Consider the following 14,184-nt stretch of genomic DNA (forward strand, 5'->3'; position numbering starts at 1 on the left):
TGTGAGGGGAAAGTGCATCGAAGTTAACATAAAACATAAAACAAGCATGTCTTGTCCCCCTAACTCTATGTCTAGAAACTGAGAGAATGATGCTTGGCCTTTGGCCAGCTAGTTGTATAATCACTAGAAAGTTAACTTGCAATTTGTTATTTCTACCTCCCCTGGTCTGTACTCAGAGGACTAGTTTAAATTACACACATCAAATCTATCTATGTGGTAACCCCATTAATTACTTTTTGATCACTTTGTGCTATTGTCCGGTTTTAATACTACATAACATTCGATGTTACTAGTGTTTTAATTGATAGATTCAATCTTAGATATTCATTTTCAATATCATGACGTACTATTAAAGAATTTTCCCATTTTTTTTTCTCTCTCTGATCACATAATTTGTACATATGGACAGAGAGACGAGGACAAGTCACATGAGATGAGAGTCACAATTAATCGTAGAAACAGTGGCCACCTATACCTCAAAATGGAAAGGGAACTTGGGAGTGAGTGATATACTTATGAAGATTGCAGTAGAGAGAGCCAAGGTGTGATATCGACAACGCATAAAATGCTGTCTTATGATGCGCATAAATGGCTCTTCCGACAGTGTGACCCTTCTTACCATCTTGCCAAAGCCCTCCTCGCAGATTGACGCCGGCTTGGAAGGTCGCTGCTGCAACCCTGATGTTAGTTATGGTTTCAAAGGTGTCTATGTAAATAAGCAATGCTCACCACATGATTAGTTTCATCGATGGTTCCCTTGTAGGCTCCCCTTAGCAATTAACCCCTCGGAGGATTTCGTTTGGTTATCTAATCTCTGAACACTTGTTTTTTGTGATTTTTGATGTATGAGATCTTGGAGTATATACAAACAAGTTTGATGATTGGATCGTTGAAACTTGTTTTGTACTATGCGCATCCCGTCAAAACAATAGATTCAACAAATATTTAGAGACTATTCTATACTTCCAGTACATAGACGTAAGCTTTTGTGGTATCCGCTAGTGTAGTTATAAATAATCATCAAAATCGGATCTAAAATGATCGTTAAATCGTGATTTTTCATTTGTAAACGCCAAAGAATTTGGTCCCATTACCTAATCATCAAAGAAACTTAATATATCAACCATGTCTCTCACTTTGCCCCATGAATATATCCACTTGACTCAAGGAAACAAAACCCTAAAACCTAATTTAGCCTTTGCGCGACAGAACCTTTATGGTTCGTTGAGCAAGATTTGACACAATACACGTCATTTTGTAAACTAAATTACATGGAGATTGATGATTGGATTAGTAATTAAACGTCGATAAACATGCTCATTTTTTGTGTTGACACATCACTTGATTTGCAAATTTTGTCGACAAATTTAATCTCTCATCTTACTCTTATTCTCTCTTGACCTGAACTTCACTTGGTTACTCAAAGACAGGCAAGTGAGTCCTTGCGTGGACCTAGCAATTTCCCACTTTGTTTATACGTTGCTTTTTGTCAAAGTCTCATACATTATGTAAATCAAATGTCACAACTGAATCCCTCCATGGAGATTTTCCAGCCATAATAATGTTGTTCGACTGAATTTTTTTTCAAGAAAACTTGGCCTTTGTCCACAACATCATTAAAAAACTTTAGTAGGATTGTTCATATCGTGTGACTATTCCGAGGGCAAAACTAGTGACTGCAGTCCATAACTTTTGCCGTGGAATACAATCACAGCAAAAGAAACCTTAACGCAGTATGTAAATTAGGTTAAATTTAATAAATTGCATTAGGTCAGGAAAAAAATAAAATGTTTTGGTGAGATATGGCTACACTATTCATCAGACAATCAAATAACAAGTAAAAGTAACGAGCATTCTTAGAACTCGTGTTTTCTTTCCGACCCGGGCGTAGATACAGAATTTGTTCTATAGCTTATCTTCCGTACTGTATTTCATTCTAATAAGAAATGGGATTGATCTCATCAGGCTCGACTGTCTTCTTGGCAAGCATCAGTTTGTTGAGAAGCCAAGGCTGTCAAAGATCGTATAAGAAATGCAAGGTATCTGTTACCACAGTATCGGTAAGTATTATACGCTTACCTGTTCATCAAAGTCACGAGAATTAACAGCCTGGCCAAATTCTATGCATGACATCTTTGTTTCTTACATTTCCATGAACATAAACCTTGGGCTCCCTAACCTGGAGCAAGGATGAAGTAGTTAGCATCTGATTTTAAAACAAACATGCAACTACTTTTGTGAAATTATATAGATTCGTACCAGTAAAACGGGAGGGAATCCAGTTCTCAAACGAACCCGGGAGAAACCATTTACAGCAAATAGGCACTTGAATCCATCAACGGCAGGATGTTCACTGCTATACAAGAAAACAATGAAATCCGACTACATGAATGAGAGCATCAATGCAAAACAAAATAAGTTTCGATCAAAGAGCATCCAAACACCGTAAGAATGGAGAAGCTTTTGGATTTAGATAAATCTCTACATGTGTCCGTTGAAAGGGTATAAGCATTAGAATTATTGCAAAACAATTTTCTATACTATTTAATCCTGTGTTATGTGGGAATGAACGAAATGCCCTTAACATTATTGATGGTATAGAAAACGTTACTGACGTCTTATAAACAGTTTGCCATACAACGCTTCTTAACAATCTTAAACAGTTTGTTTGGAAAATGTCTTGTTGGCAGAAAACTCTTGATGGATGGTCAATGTTAAGGCAAAAGCAAAGATTTCTCCTCCAAATACACTACTCCTTTAACACATTCGATTCTAAGAATGTTCTAGACAAAGAAAAAGGAAGACAATCGGAAAAAAAAAAAAAAAAAACACTCACTTTATAAGATAGGTGAAATTTCTGCGGTGTAGCTCTTCAGGAGGAATCCCTTCTTTAGAATACCTGCACTGCCAGTAGTTAAATGAACTGATACACAAACCTTTGACAATTTATATATTATTAAAAACCAGTAATTTTAAATTAAGATGGATTCCAAAATTGAATTTTTCCCAATTACTTCAACATGATCTCTGAATTTTTTTTTTAACAGAATAGAAAAGGAAAATAGAAAATTTGACATGGGTTCAAAGTTTCAAGCAACATTATAAGTAGCGTATGTTAGAAGGATATACAGTCTTCCATATCCATTTTCCAGGTTAAAGAATCGGAGTCAGCAACCTCGTATACGTATCTTTTAGAAAAACAGAGACATGACTTCTAACAATTATTTATTTATTGCTACACAAGTGTAAGCTCAGCTTCCTCTACCCAGAGGTACAGAATCTTCGCACTCACAGTAAATGTTATGTTGTTTACGAAAGGTGAATGATTATCACAATGACCGTAAACCATGTCATCTTGAAATTGTTTCAGTATACACTTGCTAGTTTAAATTCAAAACCGCTAGTCCAAAGAGACAGCTGAGTTTCTGGAATAGCCAACAGCATCATCAGAAGATATAAGTGAAGTTAAAACTAGAAGAAAATCAATTATACCTCCATGGGAAATTATTTTCACAGAAGCGGGATATTCCATTCATGGCCGAAAACGTATCAATGTGAACCCAATGTTCATTTGAACTGTTAGCAAGATGGCCTGTCAAAAACTCATCATATAATAATATCAAATTCATATATCAACAGTACCAAAATATATACCGACTAAATTGCTAATATAAATAAAGAGACACAGAACAAGAAGCTAATAATAACAGTAACAAGAAGATACCAACTAAATTGCTAATATAAACAAAGAGACAGTACTTACCGGTCTGATGCAAATGTTTTAAAGCATGACCACTGGGATAATTTTCATTGGAAGCCATGAAACTTATGACAGTGCACCCTAGACTACAAAAACATAAAATCAGTAAAGAAGGTGGCAGATTATTCCTTCTGATGAAACCAAAAGAATTTTAAACATCCAACCTGATCAACAATAATCCAAGCATCATTGGATAAAGCAAGTTCCAGAAAGTCTTCTTCCTATTGTTATAGCTGTAGGAAAGAACAATCAGAATTCATTTAACTGTTAGGTTAGTAATTGAAACCCAAAAAGAGGGGAAACGAACAAGCAAGCAAAAATAAGAATGATTTAAACCCAAGGCCTAATGATGCAGCAGCACTGGATTGAATAAAGGAGATTCAATTCTGCAATCCAGTGCCTAGGGCTATAAGAGCAACATCAGAGAAAATTCTTTAATCAAGAATAAGTGTCCTTAGTAGTTTGTTACGATAATCTATTTATACTATTTTACAGTCAGGTTTTATTTATGCTGGAGCAAAAATACAATTACAACAATTTGATCCTATTTTACGAATTTAAACAAAATTTGATAACGCCACAAATAGACCATACATACATTCTAGTTGCAGCAATTGCAGCAGATAAGTTGAACATGGGAACTGAGCTAATTATAAAACGAAGCTCCTGCATCATGATAAATAAGGTCTTTCAATATCTACTCTAGAATAAAAATAAGCCCACCAAACTCTATAAAATATGAGCAATCTTACCTTGTGGGGAAGCTTAGAGTAAAGTAAAACAAAGGACAAGGCTGGAAGAACGAATAACAAAACCCTCCTCTCAAGTAAGACCCCAAGCTGCAAGAAGATTGTGTATCAAGTTAGAAAGAATAAGGGGTTTGGAGCCCTGGGAACATAAGTAGTAGTATGCTTGCGAAGTTGAATGTATCCAAAATGATTAATCACAAAATACATTTGCTTCCGTATCCATGTCTATATTATTATCTACCCCAAGTAGAGACATTCGACATACAATTACTCTTGAGAAAATTACCATGTCAAGTGCAGTTCATACTTATGCCAAGTACTTAAGTATTATCAGCCGTCAACTGTATTAAATTAGAAAATGTTCGAAGCACTGGCCAAAATAATAGACAGATAATCTAAGCAACAAGGGCTCACAAGTAGCAACCGATTACATTATACATGAAACAGAAGGTTTAGTTAGAGCACCAGACTCACCAGAAAAAGAGGGTATGCAGCAAGCAATGACCGCGGGAGTGCTGAAGTGAAGTACCAGTAAAACGGATGTATCTGAATAAAAAGTAATATGAAGGAAAACTACTCACACATATTTATTAGTTTTACATTCACTCCGCTTTGCCCCCAAAAGACAAGGTGATACTCCCACAGAATCTTTGAATAAGAGTTCCTTCTCTTGTACCAAAACAATTAATGAAAAAAAAAGGATAATACTCCTATTTTAGCATCCACTGAAGAGGGTATCCACCAAAAGTTAACTGTCCCACTCCTAATATATAGCCTAAAATCCCTAAAACGAAACTCTAACAAAAGATTCAAATGCATAAAACCAGGCAGAACACACACTACAAACTCGGTGGCAAAAACACTTGAAGACTCGGAAATAGTCTGCTCAATTGGACTAAAAATATGTCTTACTCTTACAAGATTATAAACATTACAACACACTCCAAATCAAATGCGAAACAGATTTGTTGTAAGGATACACCCCACTCTGAACTTCTATTGAGCACAGAGTTGAACCAGAAAACTTCAAATTCAGGCCACAGTAACCTTTTCCACATAATTGAATCTACTATAACAGTAAGGCCTGAACTACAAAAAATCCAAACAAGAACATTATTCAGAAATTGTTGTTATTTTTGCAACCAATGTTGTGATCTATGCATCTGAAGAAATTGATAGTAGGGTAGTACCTGTAGTAGTAATACTAATACTAATAAATTATAATAATAGTAACAATAAGAACAATGATAATGATAACAAAACGACCTACGCACAATACAGCACACAAACTGCAGCATTTCAACGCCTTCCATAATGAAATTCTTCTAGTCTGTAATCAAAAAGAAAGATCAATTACTAATTTATTACACGAAGGTACAAATTAAAATGCAAATTGATTATCCACCTTAACCGGCACAAGTAGAAACTTACCAACAAAAGCTCCAAGCCAAGAGGTCCAAGAAGTAACAAAATATCACATCTAAAGATAACCGTAGCAAAAATCTGAATATAAAAACCAAGATGCAAATTAAAAGAAAATCAGGTAAGTGTATCTTAACTGTGAGGAATAAAGCAAACTTACTTCATAAGAATCATCAGCAGAGTCTACAAAAAAATGTCCAATTGGACAAAAGGGCCGAGATTATAGTATCCTTAGACATTATGATGCATAATCTGATTATAGCATATAGCGACATACCAGGCAGTTTATGGCTGCATAATATTTCTCCTTTAACCAATACCCATACGCCAAATTGACTACAACAAGAAAATACGAAAAATAAATAAAAGCCACATGACATATGAATAAGCTGTCAGAGCCAATCAATATTTCAATTAGAATGAAAACTAGCATGCATCTCAGGCCAAGCACAGTAAGGGCTATAAAGGTTATAATCATACCAAAAAAATAACAATACAAGGTCCTACAAATGATATTATATGCATCTCCTGTGCTTCTTCTATGGGGTGCAAATGAAAACCCTAAAGAAGAAAATAAGAACCACTCCTTCCCAACTCTTCTGTTTCCCATTTGTGCCATTTGACCCTTTAGTATTATAATAACAAACAGACAGCACTTAAAAATCAACGAAAAAGAAAGACACAAAATAATGTTTTCCCCTCCATATCCAGCACGTACCTAACGTGTATATCCTTTGTATTCTCAAGTCAAACTTGTTAAAATGATAAAAAAGATACATATTTGGAGTGTCAAATACCATCTACCCGCAGGTGAACGTAATTAATCATGTAGTAGGAAGCAGGAAAAAAAATGTTCAAGACAACAAATCATTTGCAGAGGTTCATTAGATAGCCAGTTCTACATCTGTACAATCTTAAAAATATACATCCACAAGGGAAAAAGAATGCACATGAGAAGAATTACCTACGCCCAGAGCTAGTATATTTGGAAGTGGACGAGTACAATAGAACAAAAGGTGGAACTGAACTGCAGTTAGTATCACAAAGAAAGCTTCCACTTGACGTCCAAACTTATGTCTAACCTGAAAAAGGAAACAAATAAAAGGCTTCCTTATATTTCTTTTTCTTTTAAGAAACACAACTTAATGAACTGAACAAATTACAAGGAGTACAGAGCACGAGAAGAAAATAAGTATAAAGCAACAGCATACCTGAAGGCGAAAGAAGCATAATGTAGATAATATGATGCCACCTAATGCCAAACGAACTGGCAAACAGAAACTAAAACAATTTAGGAATTGTTATTATGAAAGGCAAGATATAACATCAAAAAAAATTATAATAAAAAAAGATATAAACAGAATGTGAAAGGCATTCCCCATGAATGTCATCCAACTTTTTTCTTTCTCACAAGAAGTAATAAATTAATAGATGATCCCAGGTGCATGAAAAGTATGTAGGAGGCATGAATTCCCACCAAAATGTACCACTGAATGCACAAAACAACGTGCTTTTCAAATAAATCCTCTGTGAGACTTCTCAGACTAGATGGCTTTCCAAATCGCCATTCCAGCAAGCAAGAAGGTCAGCCACAAATCTCAGCATAACCAGTAACCCCAGATACAAAAATAAATACTAATCTATATGGAGATCCGATAATAAGATGGAAACCATGGAATATTTGCTGCCACTCGTGAAGCAACACTCAGATGAATGTAAACTTACAAGAAATTTAAAGCACTAACCTGCTAAAAGACTATAAACCTTTGGCAAATGCAACAGTTCCATTGCTAAAACAGAAGGAGAAGCCAAACTTGAAACAAACAATGCACCTAGAAGAATGACATACCACACAAATCAGTGAAGTAAACACCTTCGAACATTTAATAATTCATCAACGAATAAGTACAATTTTCAAAAGTCTTAATAATTTATCCATGAGATAAAACACTAGAACAACTAAAACTGCTTAGAAATATGGGGATTGCCCCCAAAGGCTTTATTTGGCTAATTTACTCATTTAGACTTTAAATCATAAACTTAGTAACATTGACAGCGCATATTTTACAAGCTTACCGAGGAAAGTGCGAGGAACGACTCCAGGGAACTCCAAATGATCATACTACCAGGAGGCAAACATTTATCCAAACAAAGTAGTTAGATAGCCAAAAGGACCAACACATTCCAGAAAACATAACAGCTGACACAAGCTTATGAAGAGACGGATATATAAACTCACATTATCTATGCGATTTCGATAATACAGAATGTCATGCATTGCCTGATAACAAGTAAGAAAAACAAACAACAAACAACAAAATTAGAAGTAAGCAAAAGCACTAAAGAAGCTGAAAACGATACGCCGATAAACAATTCAGTTTTCCCAGATAACAAAATCATCTCCCCCATCATGTTATCAGTGAGCAGACCAAATTTGAACTTCAAATTTTCATTTAAATCCTGTTTAATTTTTTGTATATACTGAAAATTTTTACATTTCCAACATTTTCCACCATTACAATTACCACAAATCACTGTAAGTCAATAATTTAACTCTCTTATTAGTAAATATTTCCAAGTTTTTCACTTTCATACACTTCAGGCAAATAGAGAGAGAGAGAGAGAGAGAGGTGCCACCTGGACATTGAAGCTTTCTTCAACCTTAGTGTAGGGCGCCATGAACACATAAAACGCAGCTATCGATCCAAGTACCAAATCGTAACCATGGCGCTCAAGAAAATTGGAAAACTTGGAAGCCATTGTTTAGAGAGAGAGAGAGAGAAACACAGACGCAGACAGGAGATAGAGAGAGAGAGAGTTGAACTGAAGTATGTGGGTCTACTTGTGGGCTGGGCCAGATCGATGTTTTATTGGGCTTGGGCTTTGGTTTAGATAAAAATTTGAAACAAGACACTTGACCAAGGACAACGTCAGTAGAACGTTGTAACAACCGTAGCCATAGCTGATAAGCCATGGAAGCTGTAACAGTAACCTCACCGCCTCTCTCTTTGCACCACCACTGCTTCCCGCCAAGCACACGCATCGCCGCCGCCAACTCTAATGACTGTAATAAACACCGCCAAACCTTCAAGCGGAAAGCTTTATCATCACGGCGGAAACAAACGACTCCGACATTCGAGGAACACCACGCGTTTCCGGACTCCTTGCCGCTCCACACGAAGAACCCACATGTCATTTACAAGGACATACAGAGCTTCGCAAGGAGAAATAAGATCGAGAAGGCCCTGAGTATCTTGGACTACTTGGACCAGCAGGGCATCCCGGTTAACGCCACCACATTCTCCGCCCTCATCGCCGCTTGTGTCCGTACAAGGTCGTTGGATCACGGCAAGCAAATCCACACGCATATTCGGATTAACGGGCTCGAAAACAATGACTTTATACGCACAAAGTTGGTAAATATGTACACTAGTTTTGGGTCAGTGGATGATGCACAGAAGCTGTTTGATGAAAGTTCTAGCAAGAACGTGTACTCGTGGAATGCCTTGCTTAGAGGCACTGTCATTGCTGGTGGGAAGCGGTACGGTGATGTTCTTGATACTTATTCAGAAATGCGGGTGTTAGGGGTGGAGTTGAATGTGTATAGTTTCTCTAGTGTGATTAAGAGCTTTGCAGGTGCTTCGGCACTGTCGCAAGGTTTGAAGACGCATGCCCTTTTGGTTAAGAACGGTTTCATTGATAGCGCGATTGTTCGGACGAGTTTGGTTGATTTGTACTTTAAATGTGGCAAGATTAAGCTTGCTCACCGCGTGTTTGAAGAATTTGGTGATAGAGATGTTGTTGTATGGGGAGCCATGATTGCAGGTTTTGCGCATAATAGGAGGCAAGGGGAAGCTTTGGAGTATGTTAGGATGATGGTAGATGAAGGAGTAAGGCTGAATTCAGTTATATTGACTAGTATTCTTCCTGTGATTGGGGACGTTGGGGCTCGAAAGCTAGGGCAGGAGCTTCATGCTTTTGTGGTGAAGACGAAAAGCTATTCCAAGCAGATTTTCATTCAGTCTGGCTTGATAGACATGTATTGCAAGTGTGGAGATATGGATATGGGGCGGCGGGTTTTTTATCATTCGAAGGAGAGGAATACAATTTGTTGGACTGCTTTGATGTCAGGTTATGTTGCAAATGGGAGGCCTGAGCAGGCATTGCGATCGATCATTTGGATGCAGCAGGAAGGGTTTAAGCCAGATTTGGTCACGATTGCCACCATCCTTCCAGTTTGTGCAGAATTGAAGGATTTGAAACGAGGGAAGGAGATACATGCGTATGCTGTGAAAAATTGTTTCTTGCCCAATGTATCTATAATTTCTTCTTTGATGGTGATGTACTCGAAGTGTGGCATCTTTGAGTACTCCGAAAGACTATTCGATGGGATGGAGAACAGAAATATTATTCTTTGGACGGCCATGATTGATTCCTATATTGACAACGGATGCCTCTACGAGGCACTAGGTCTGGTAAGGTCAATGGTCTTATCAAAGCACAGGCCAGATTCCGTTGCAATGGCAAGGATTTTGAACATTTGCAATGGCCTAAAGAATTTGAAGCTTGGGAAGGAAATTCATGGACAAGTTTTGAAGAAGAACTTTGAATCCATTCCTTTTGTTACTGCTGAAATTGTGAAAATGTATGGGCAATGTGGAGCCGTTGATCATGCAAAGTCTGTTTTCGATGCAATCCCTGTCAAGGGTTCAATGACTTGGACTGCAATCATAGAGGCTTATGCATACAATGACCTTTATCAAGAAGCTATCAATCTGTTCGATCAGATGAGATCTAAAGACTTCACTCCGAACCATTTCACTTTCCAGGTGGTTCTATCTATTTGCGATCGAGCTGGATTTGTTGATGATGCTTGCCGTATCTTCCATTTAATGTCTCGTGTGTACAAAGTTAAGGTGTCTGAGGAACAATATTCTCTAATCATTGGACTTCTTGATCGTTTTGGCCGCATTGAGGAGGCTCGAAGATTTACAACATTGAGTTCGTCTCTGTTGTAATGACGGATGGTTGGACCTTCCTTCTTTCATGTATAAACTTCGTAAGCTCTTGAAACTTTCTTTGTGATTACTAGTTTTCTGCAACTTCACAAATGTATAGAGACCCATTGTATCTTCATGTATGAGTAACATGGTAATTTTCAATTTACTTCAATGCGATCGTTGTTACCAATTTACAGTTATTTTTTTTACCTCCTCCTTGAATTAAGAACTTCATTAGGAATCTCATCAATTGAATCGAAATAAAATTCGAATCCAAACCCAAATGCAGATAGACGGTTTGTGAAATACTTAAATCAAAATGTAAGCTCAAATTATCGAAAAATACATTCTAAAAAACAATTACAGTATAAAAAAGAATTGTTAACCTAATAGAGAATCACACCAGTTAAGCTCAAAAAGGTGATTAGTGGATCCATCTTCAAGGGGATTCAAAAAGACATAAACATGTGATCCATCTTGGACTCCATAATCAACGAGCAAAACTCCGTCTGCATCGTCATTCATGAGACGGCTACAATGACGATCATCGCTGTCACTGTCAAGAATCAAGATCAGACGGTGGTAAGGGAGCTTCTGCTGGGCTTCAATTTCCCGTTTTAGATCAGCGACCGTGGCCTCCTTTCCGACTTGAACATAGAAGAGAGTTCCTGTCAAATTCTCCACCACCACCTTCATTGTCATGTCGAAATGTCGAAGTTTATTGTTAATTAAGACAAATTAAGCTCACTTTTGGTCTCTTTTTTCTTTTTCTTTTTTCCGGTAACAACTTAAGCTCAGTTTATCTAGGCAATATTCATGCAGAAAGCTTGAGGGAGGCGTTCACGTATGCAGCATTCTCGGCAGTTTGTTACATGCACGTGCTGATATGCTGATGTGTTGGCTAGGTTGATTAATTAGGGTTTTCGGGACAAGAAGATGTCAAGGGCTCTCCGACGATCAAGATATTGAGAGAGCTAGAGTTTTCTCCGTGTGGAATATTGTGTTACCTGGAAAAAAGCCATCAGATGTCGAATATGTAGGAGAGTTGATAACGATTTAGGAATGTATTGCAAAAGAAGACATGATCCATTAATATAATTAATCCCTTGATTTGAGGTAAATATAATTTGACAACGATCTATGATATGATCGCATACCTAATATGTGTGTGTGGAGTTGTAAACGAGTCGAGCCGAACCAAATATCATTGTGTTCAAGTTTGCCTTGTTTATTTTATTTTATTTTATTTTATTTTTTTAGCTCGAGCTAGGTTGCGCTTGCTTCTGATACAAGCCGAGCTTGAACCAGAATAATTGTGAGATTTCTTCAATTATGACAATTCTGAATTTGAAATTGTGATTGATTTGATTCTAAAATATTAGAACAGAAATTGAAAACGTTGTTTCTGATCCGATCTATCCAAAATATAATCCCCAAGTGACCCATATGGTCAATAATTTGATTCTAAATTATTAGAACAGAAATTAAAAACGTTATTTTTGATCCGTTCTATCCGAAAAGATAATCCCTAAGTGACCCATATGGTCAATAATCTAAATGATAGCACAAGGGCACTTAAGTGTATCTATTATTACTTATTTTAGGTCAAATTTGTATTTTATGTAAAACTGAGAGGGATTTTCAGGAGTGAGGTCCAAATTTATTATGTTACATAATATTTTTTTTTTCTTAATCAATATACTAAGTATACGTATTTTATGCTGTACACAAAATTAACCTACTATTTTATCAATGTTCTGTTATTTAATATACACATTGTTGTATAATATGACATGCAAAGCAACAAGAGCACTCGCAATATTCACGTTACAAATTTTTATTGTATAGTTTCACATTAAATTATAGTGTTATGGTTGTTGGAATTTATATTTGATGAGGTTATGACTGTTTATGAACAAAGTTGCGATTATTCAATTAATATAAAGTAAGCATCCTAAAATGGTGAAACATTCAAAATACCATAAATTGTTCTTGAAGAATTTTAAAAATTACAATTGAACCAAAAGGAGTTAAAGTAATTCATCACATTTTAATTTTGAATGAATTTAAAATTTAAAATTATAGAGGAAAAAAAAAACTCCCACATTAATAGGTGGTTTCATGTTTTTGCTTAATTTCCTTTTTGAATAATTTTTTAATAAAAATATAAATTAGTTATTTAAACAAAATTATAACTATAAAGGCCAATTGCCAGGCTAGTTCAATTAAAGAGAAAAGTGAAACCTTTGTTTTGTAATTGAAGAGATACAACTATTGACTCTTCCAAACAAAACACAATTTTTTTTAAAGAGTCACTTAGTCCACCCCATGCCAATTGCTTGGGTAATTGGGCAATCTAATCCCCAAAACTCGAAAGAGTCTCTCCACCCCAACCCAATCAATCATGCTATTAGGGAGCCAACACCACCAGACTCATCACTTAGGCGGAATGGCCCAAGTCTGTGACTAAGTGGATCTGATGTTAGGCTAACAACAGCCAAGTTCTCTTCTTTTTTTTTTTTTTTTTTTTTTTACGTCAAGTGCGTGGTTTTTAGGCACAGATAACGGCATTTAAGCCAACCAATAAGGTGTGATGGGGCCTGCGCTATAAGCGCACTCAGCCCAACCTAATGGGGGGTGATGTGGCACATTATGTGCTTTTGGATTTCCAACGGCTATATTTCTGGGCCATTGGATTTCCAACGGTTAAAATTTTTTGAATTCAATCCTAACGGTTAGTACATGTGGCGACATTTGGGCCGTCAAAGTTTATCATCAACAGTCCATATTTTTTTGAATTAAAAAAAAAAGATAAAACAACGAAAAAATCTTATTACCATTGGGCCCATGCGGTGCAATCTGGGCTCTTGGATTGCAAAAAAAAAAATGTAATATAATCGTGCACATTAATTAAGTTAGATAAAAATTATAAAAAACTTCACAAAAATACAAAAAAAAGTTTAAAATATTTCCTATAAATACCCAACAATCCTCTTCCACCCTACACCACATTTTAATATAACAAATACTTTCAACCAATCTTTCTCTCAAAGTTTCCAAATACTTTGGTACAATGCAACCAACAAGAACAAGTCATTCCACTTTGAATGTTGGAATGTTCTCAAAGGTTGCCCCAGGTACAACATTGTGCCAAATGGTCCAATATTTTGCATGAACGACACTCCTCTACTCTACATCAAAAGAAATCTCGCATGTTCAGGAAATCGGCCCACTTGAAGTATCAAAACTGACC

At 36.4% G+C, this 14,184-nt stretch overlaps 3 protein-coding genes across 6 annotated transcripts; 1 reads left to right on the forward strand and 2 right to left on the reverse strand.

The window, feature by feature from the left end:
• Positions 1 to 1,742: 1,742 nt before the first annotated feature.
• Positions 1,743 to 8,715, reverse strand: LOC137734625 (dol-P-Man:Man(7)GlcNAc(2)-PP-Dol alpha-1,6-mannosyltransferase). 4 transcript variants are annotated; one of them, XM_068473873.1, is made up of 20 exons: positions 8,569 to 8,715; positions 8,171 to 8,212; positions 8,008 to 8,053; positions 7,677 to 7,763; positions 7,143 to 7,198; positions 6,896 to 7,013; positions 6,209 to 6,267; positions 5,941 to 6,012; positions 5,776 to 5,839; positions 5,490 to 5,593; positions 4,984 to 5,055; positions 4,513 to 4,599; positions 4,359 to 4,426; positions 3,925 to 3,993; positions 3,764 to 3,846; positions 3,493 to 3,592; positions 2,837 to 2,899; positions 2,260 to 2,353; positions 2,080 to 2,179; positions 1,743 to 2,011 (listed from the first exon to the last, which is right to left on the reverse strand). In XM_068473873.1, the coding sequence occupies exons 1-19, from the start codon at positions 8,689 to 8,691 to the stop codon at positions 2,102 to 2,104; spliced, it is 1,485 nt and encodes a 494-aa protein (XP_068329974.1). In that variant the 5' UTR covers positions 8,692 to 8,715; the 3' UTR covers positions 1,743 to 2,011; positions 2,080 to 2,101. The 4 variants fall into 4 exon arrangements, with proteins under 4 accessions (XP_068329974.1, XP_068329972.1, XP_068329973.1 ...); XM_068473871.1 differs by having other exon boundaries at positions 2,260 to 2,356; XM_068473872.1 differs by having other exon boundaries at positions 1,743 to 2,179.
• A 162-nt stretch (positions 8,716 to 8,877) lies between these two features.
• LOC137735532 (pentatricopeptide repeat-containing protein At1g71460, chloroplastic) lies at positions 8,878 to 11,069 on the forward strand. Its single transcript, XM_068474959.1, has one exon. The coding sequence runs from the start codon at positions 8,904 to 8,906 to the stop codon at positions 10,947 to 10,949; it is 2,046 nt and encodes a 681-aa protein (XP_068331060.1). The 5' UTR covers positions 8,878 to 8,903; the 3' UTR covers positions 10,950 to 11,069.
• Positions 11,070 to 11,312: 243 nt separating this feature from the next.
• LOC137734218 (uncharacterized) lies at positions 11,313 to 11,633 on the reverse strand. Its single transcript, XM_068473518.1, has one exon. The coding sequence runs from the start codon at positions 11,631 to 11,633 to the stop codon at positions 11,313 to 11,315; it is 321 nt and encodes a 106-aa protein (XP_068329619.1).
• Positions 11,634 to 14,184: the final 2,551 nt, after the last annotated feature.

Source organism: Pyrus communis, chromosome 5 (genome assembly GCF_963583255.1).
Source record: "Pyrus communis chromosome 5, drPyrComm1.1, whole genome shotgun sequence".
NCBI classification, from domain to species: Eukaryota; Viridiplantae; Streptophyta; class Magnoliopsida; order Rosales; family Rosaceae; genus Pyrus; species Pyrus communis.

Coding starts and splice junctions, on each gene's coding strand:
- LOC137734625 (XM_068473871.1), bottom strand. CDS start 8,691: ATGGCTTCCAAGTTTTCCAATTTTCTTGAGCGCCATGGTTACGATTTG. Junction 8,054..8,170: donor ATCGAAATCGCATAGATAAT/GTGAGTTTATAT, acceptor GCCTCCTGGTAG/TATGATCATTTGGAGTTCCC. Junction 6,268..6,895: donor TATACTAGCTCTGGGCGTAG/GTAATTCTTCTC, acceptor TTCTTGTTGTAG/TCAATTTGGCGTATGGGTAT.
- LOC137735532 (XM_068474959.1), top strand. CDS start 8,904: ATGGAAGCTGTAACAGTAACCTCACCGCCTCTCTCTTTGCACCACCAC.
- LOC137734218 (XM_068473518.1), bottom strand. CDS start 11,633: ATGACAATGAAGGTGGTGGTGGAGAATTTGACAGGAACTCTCTTCTAT.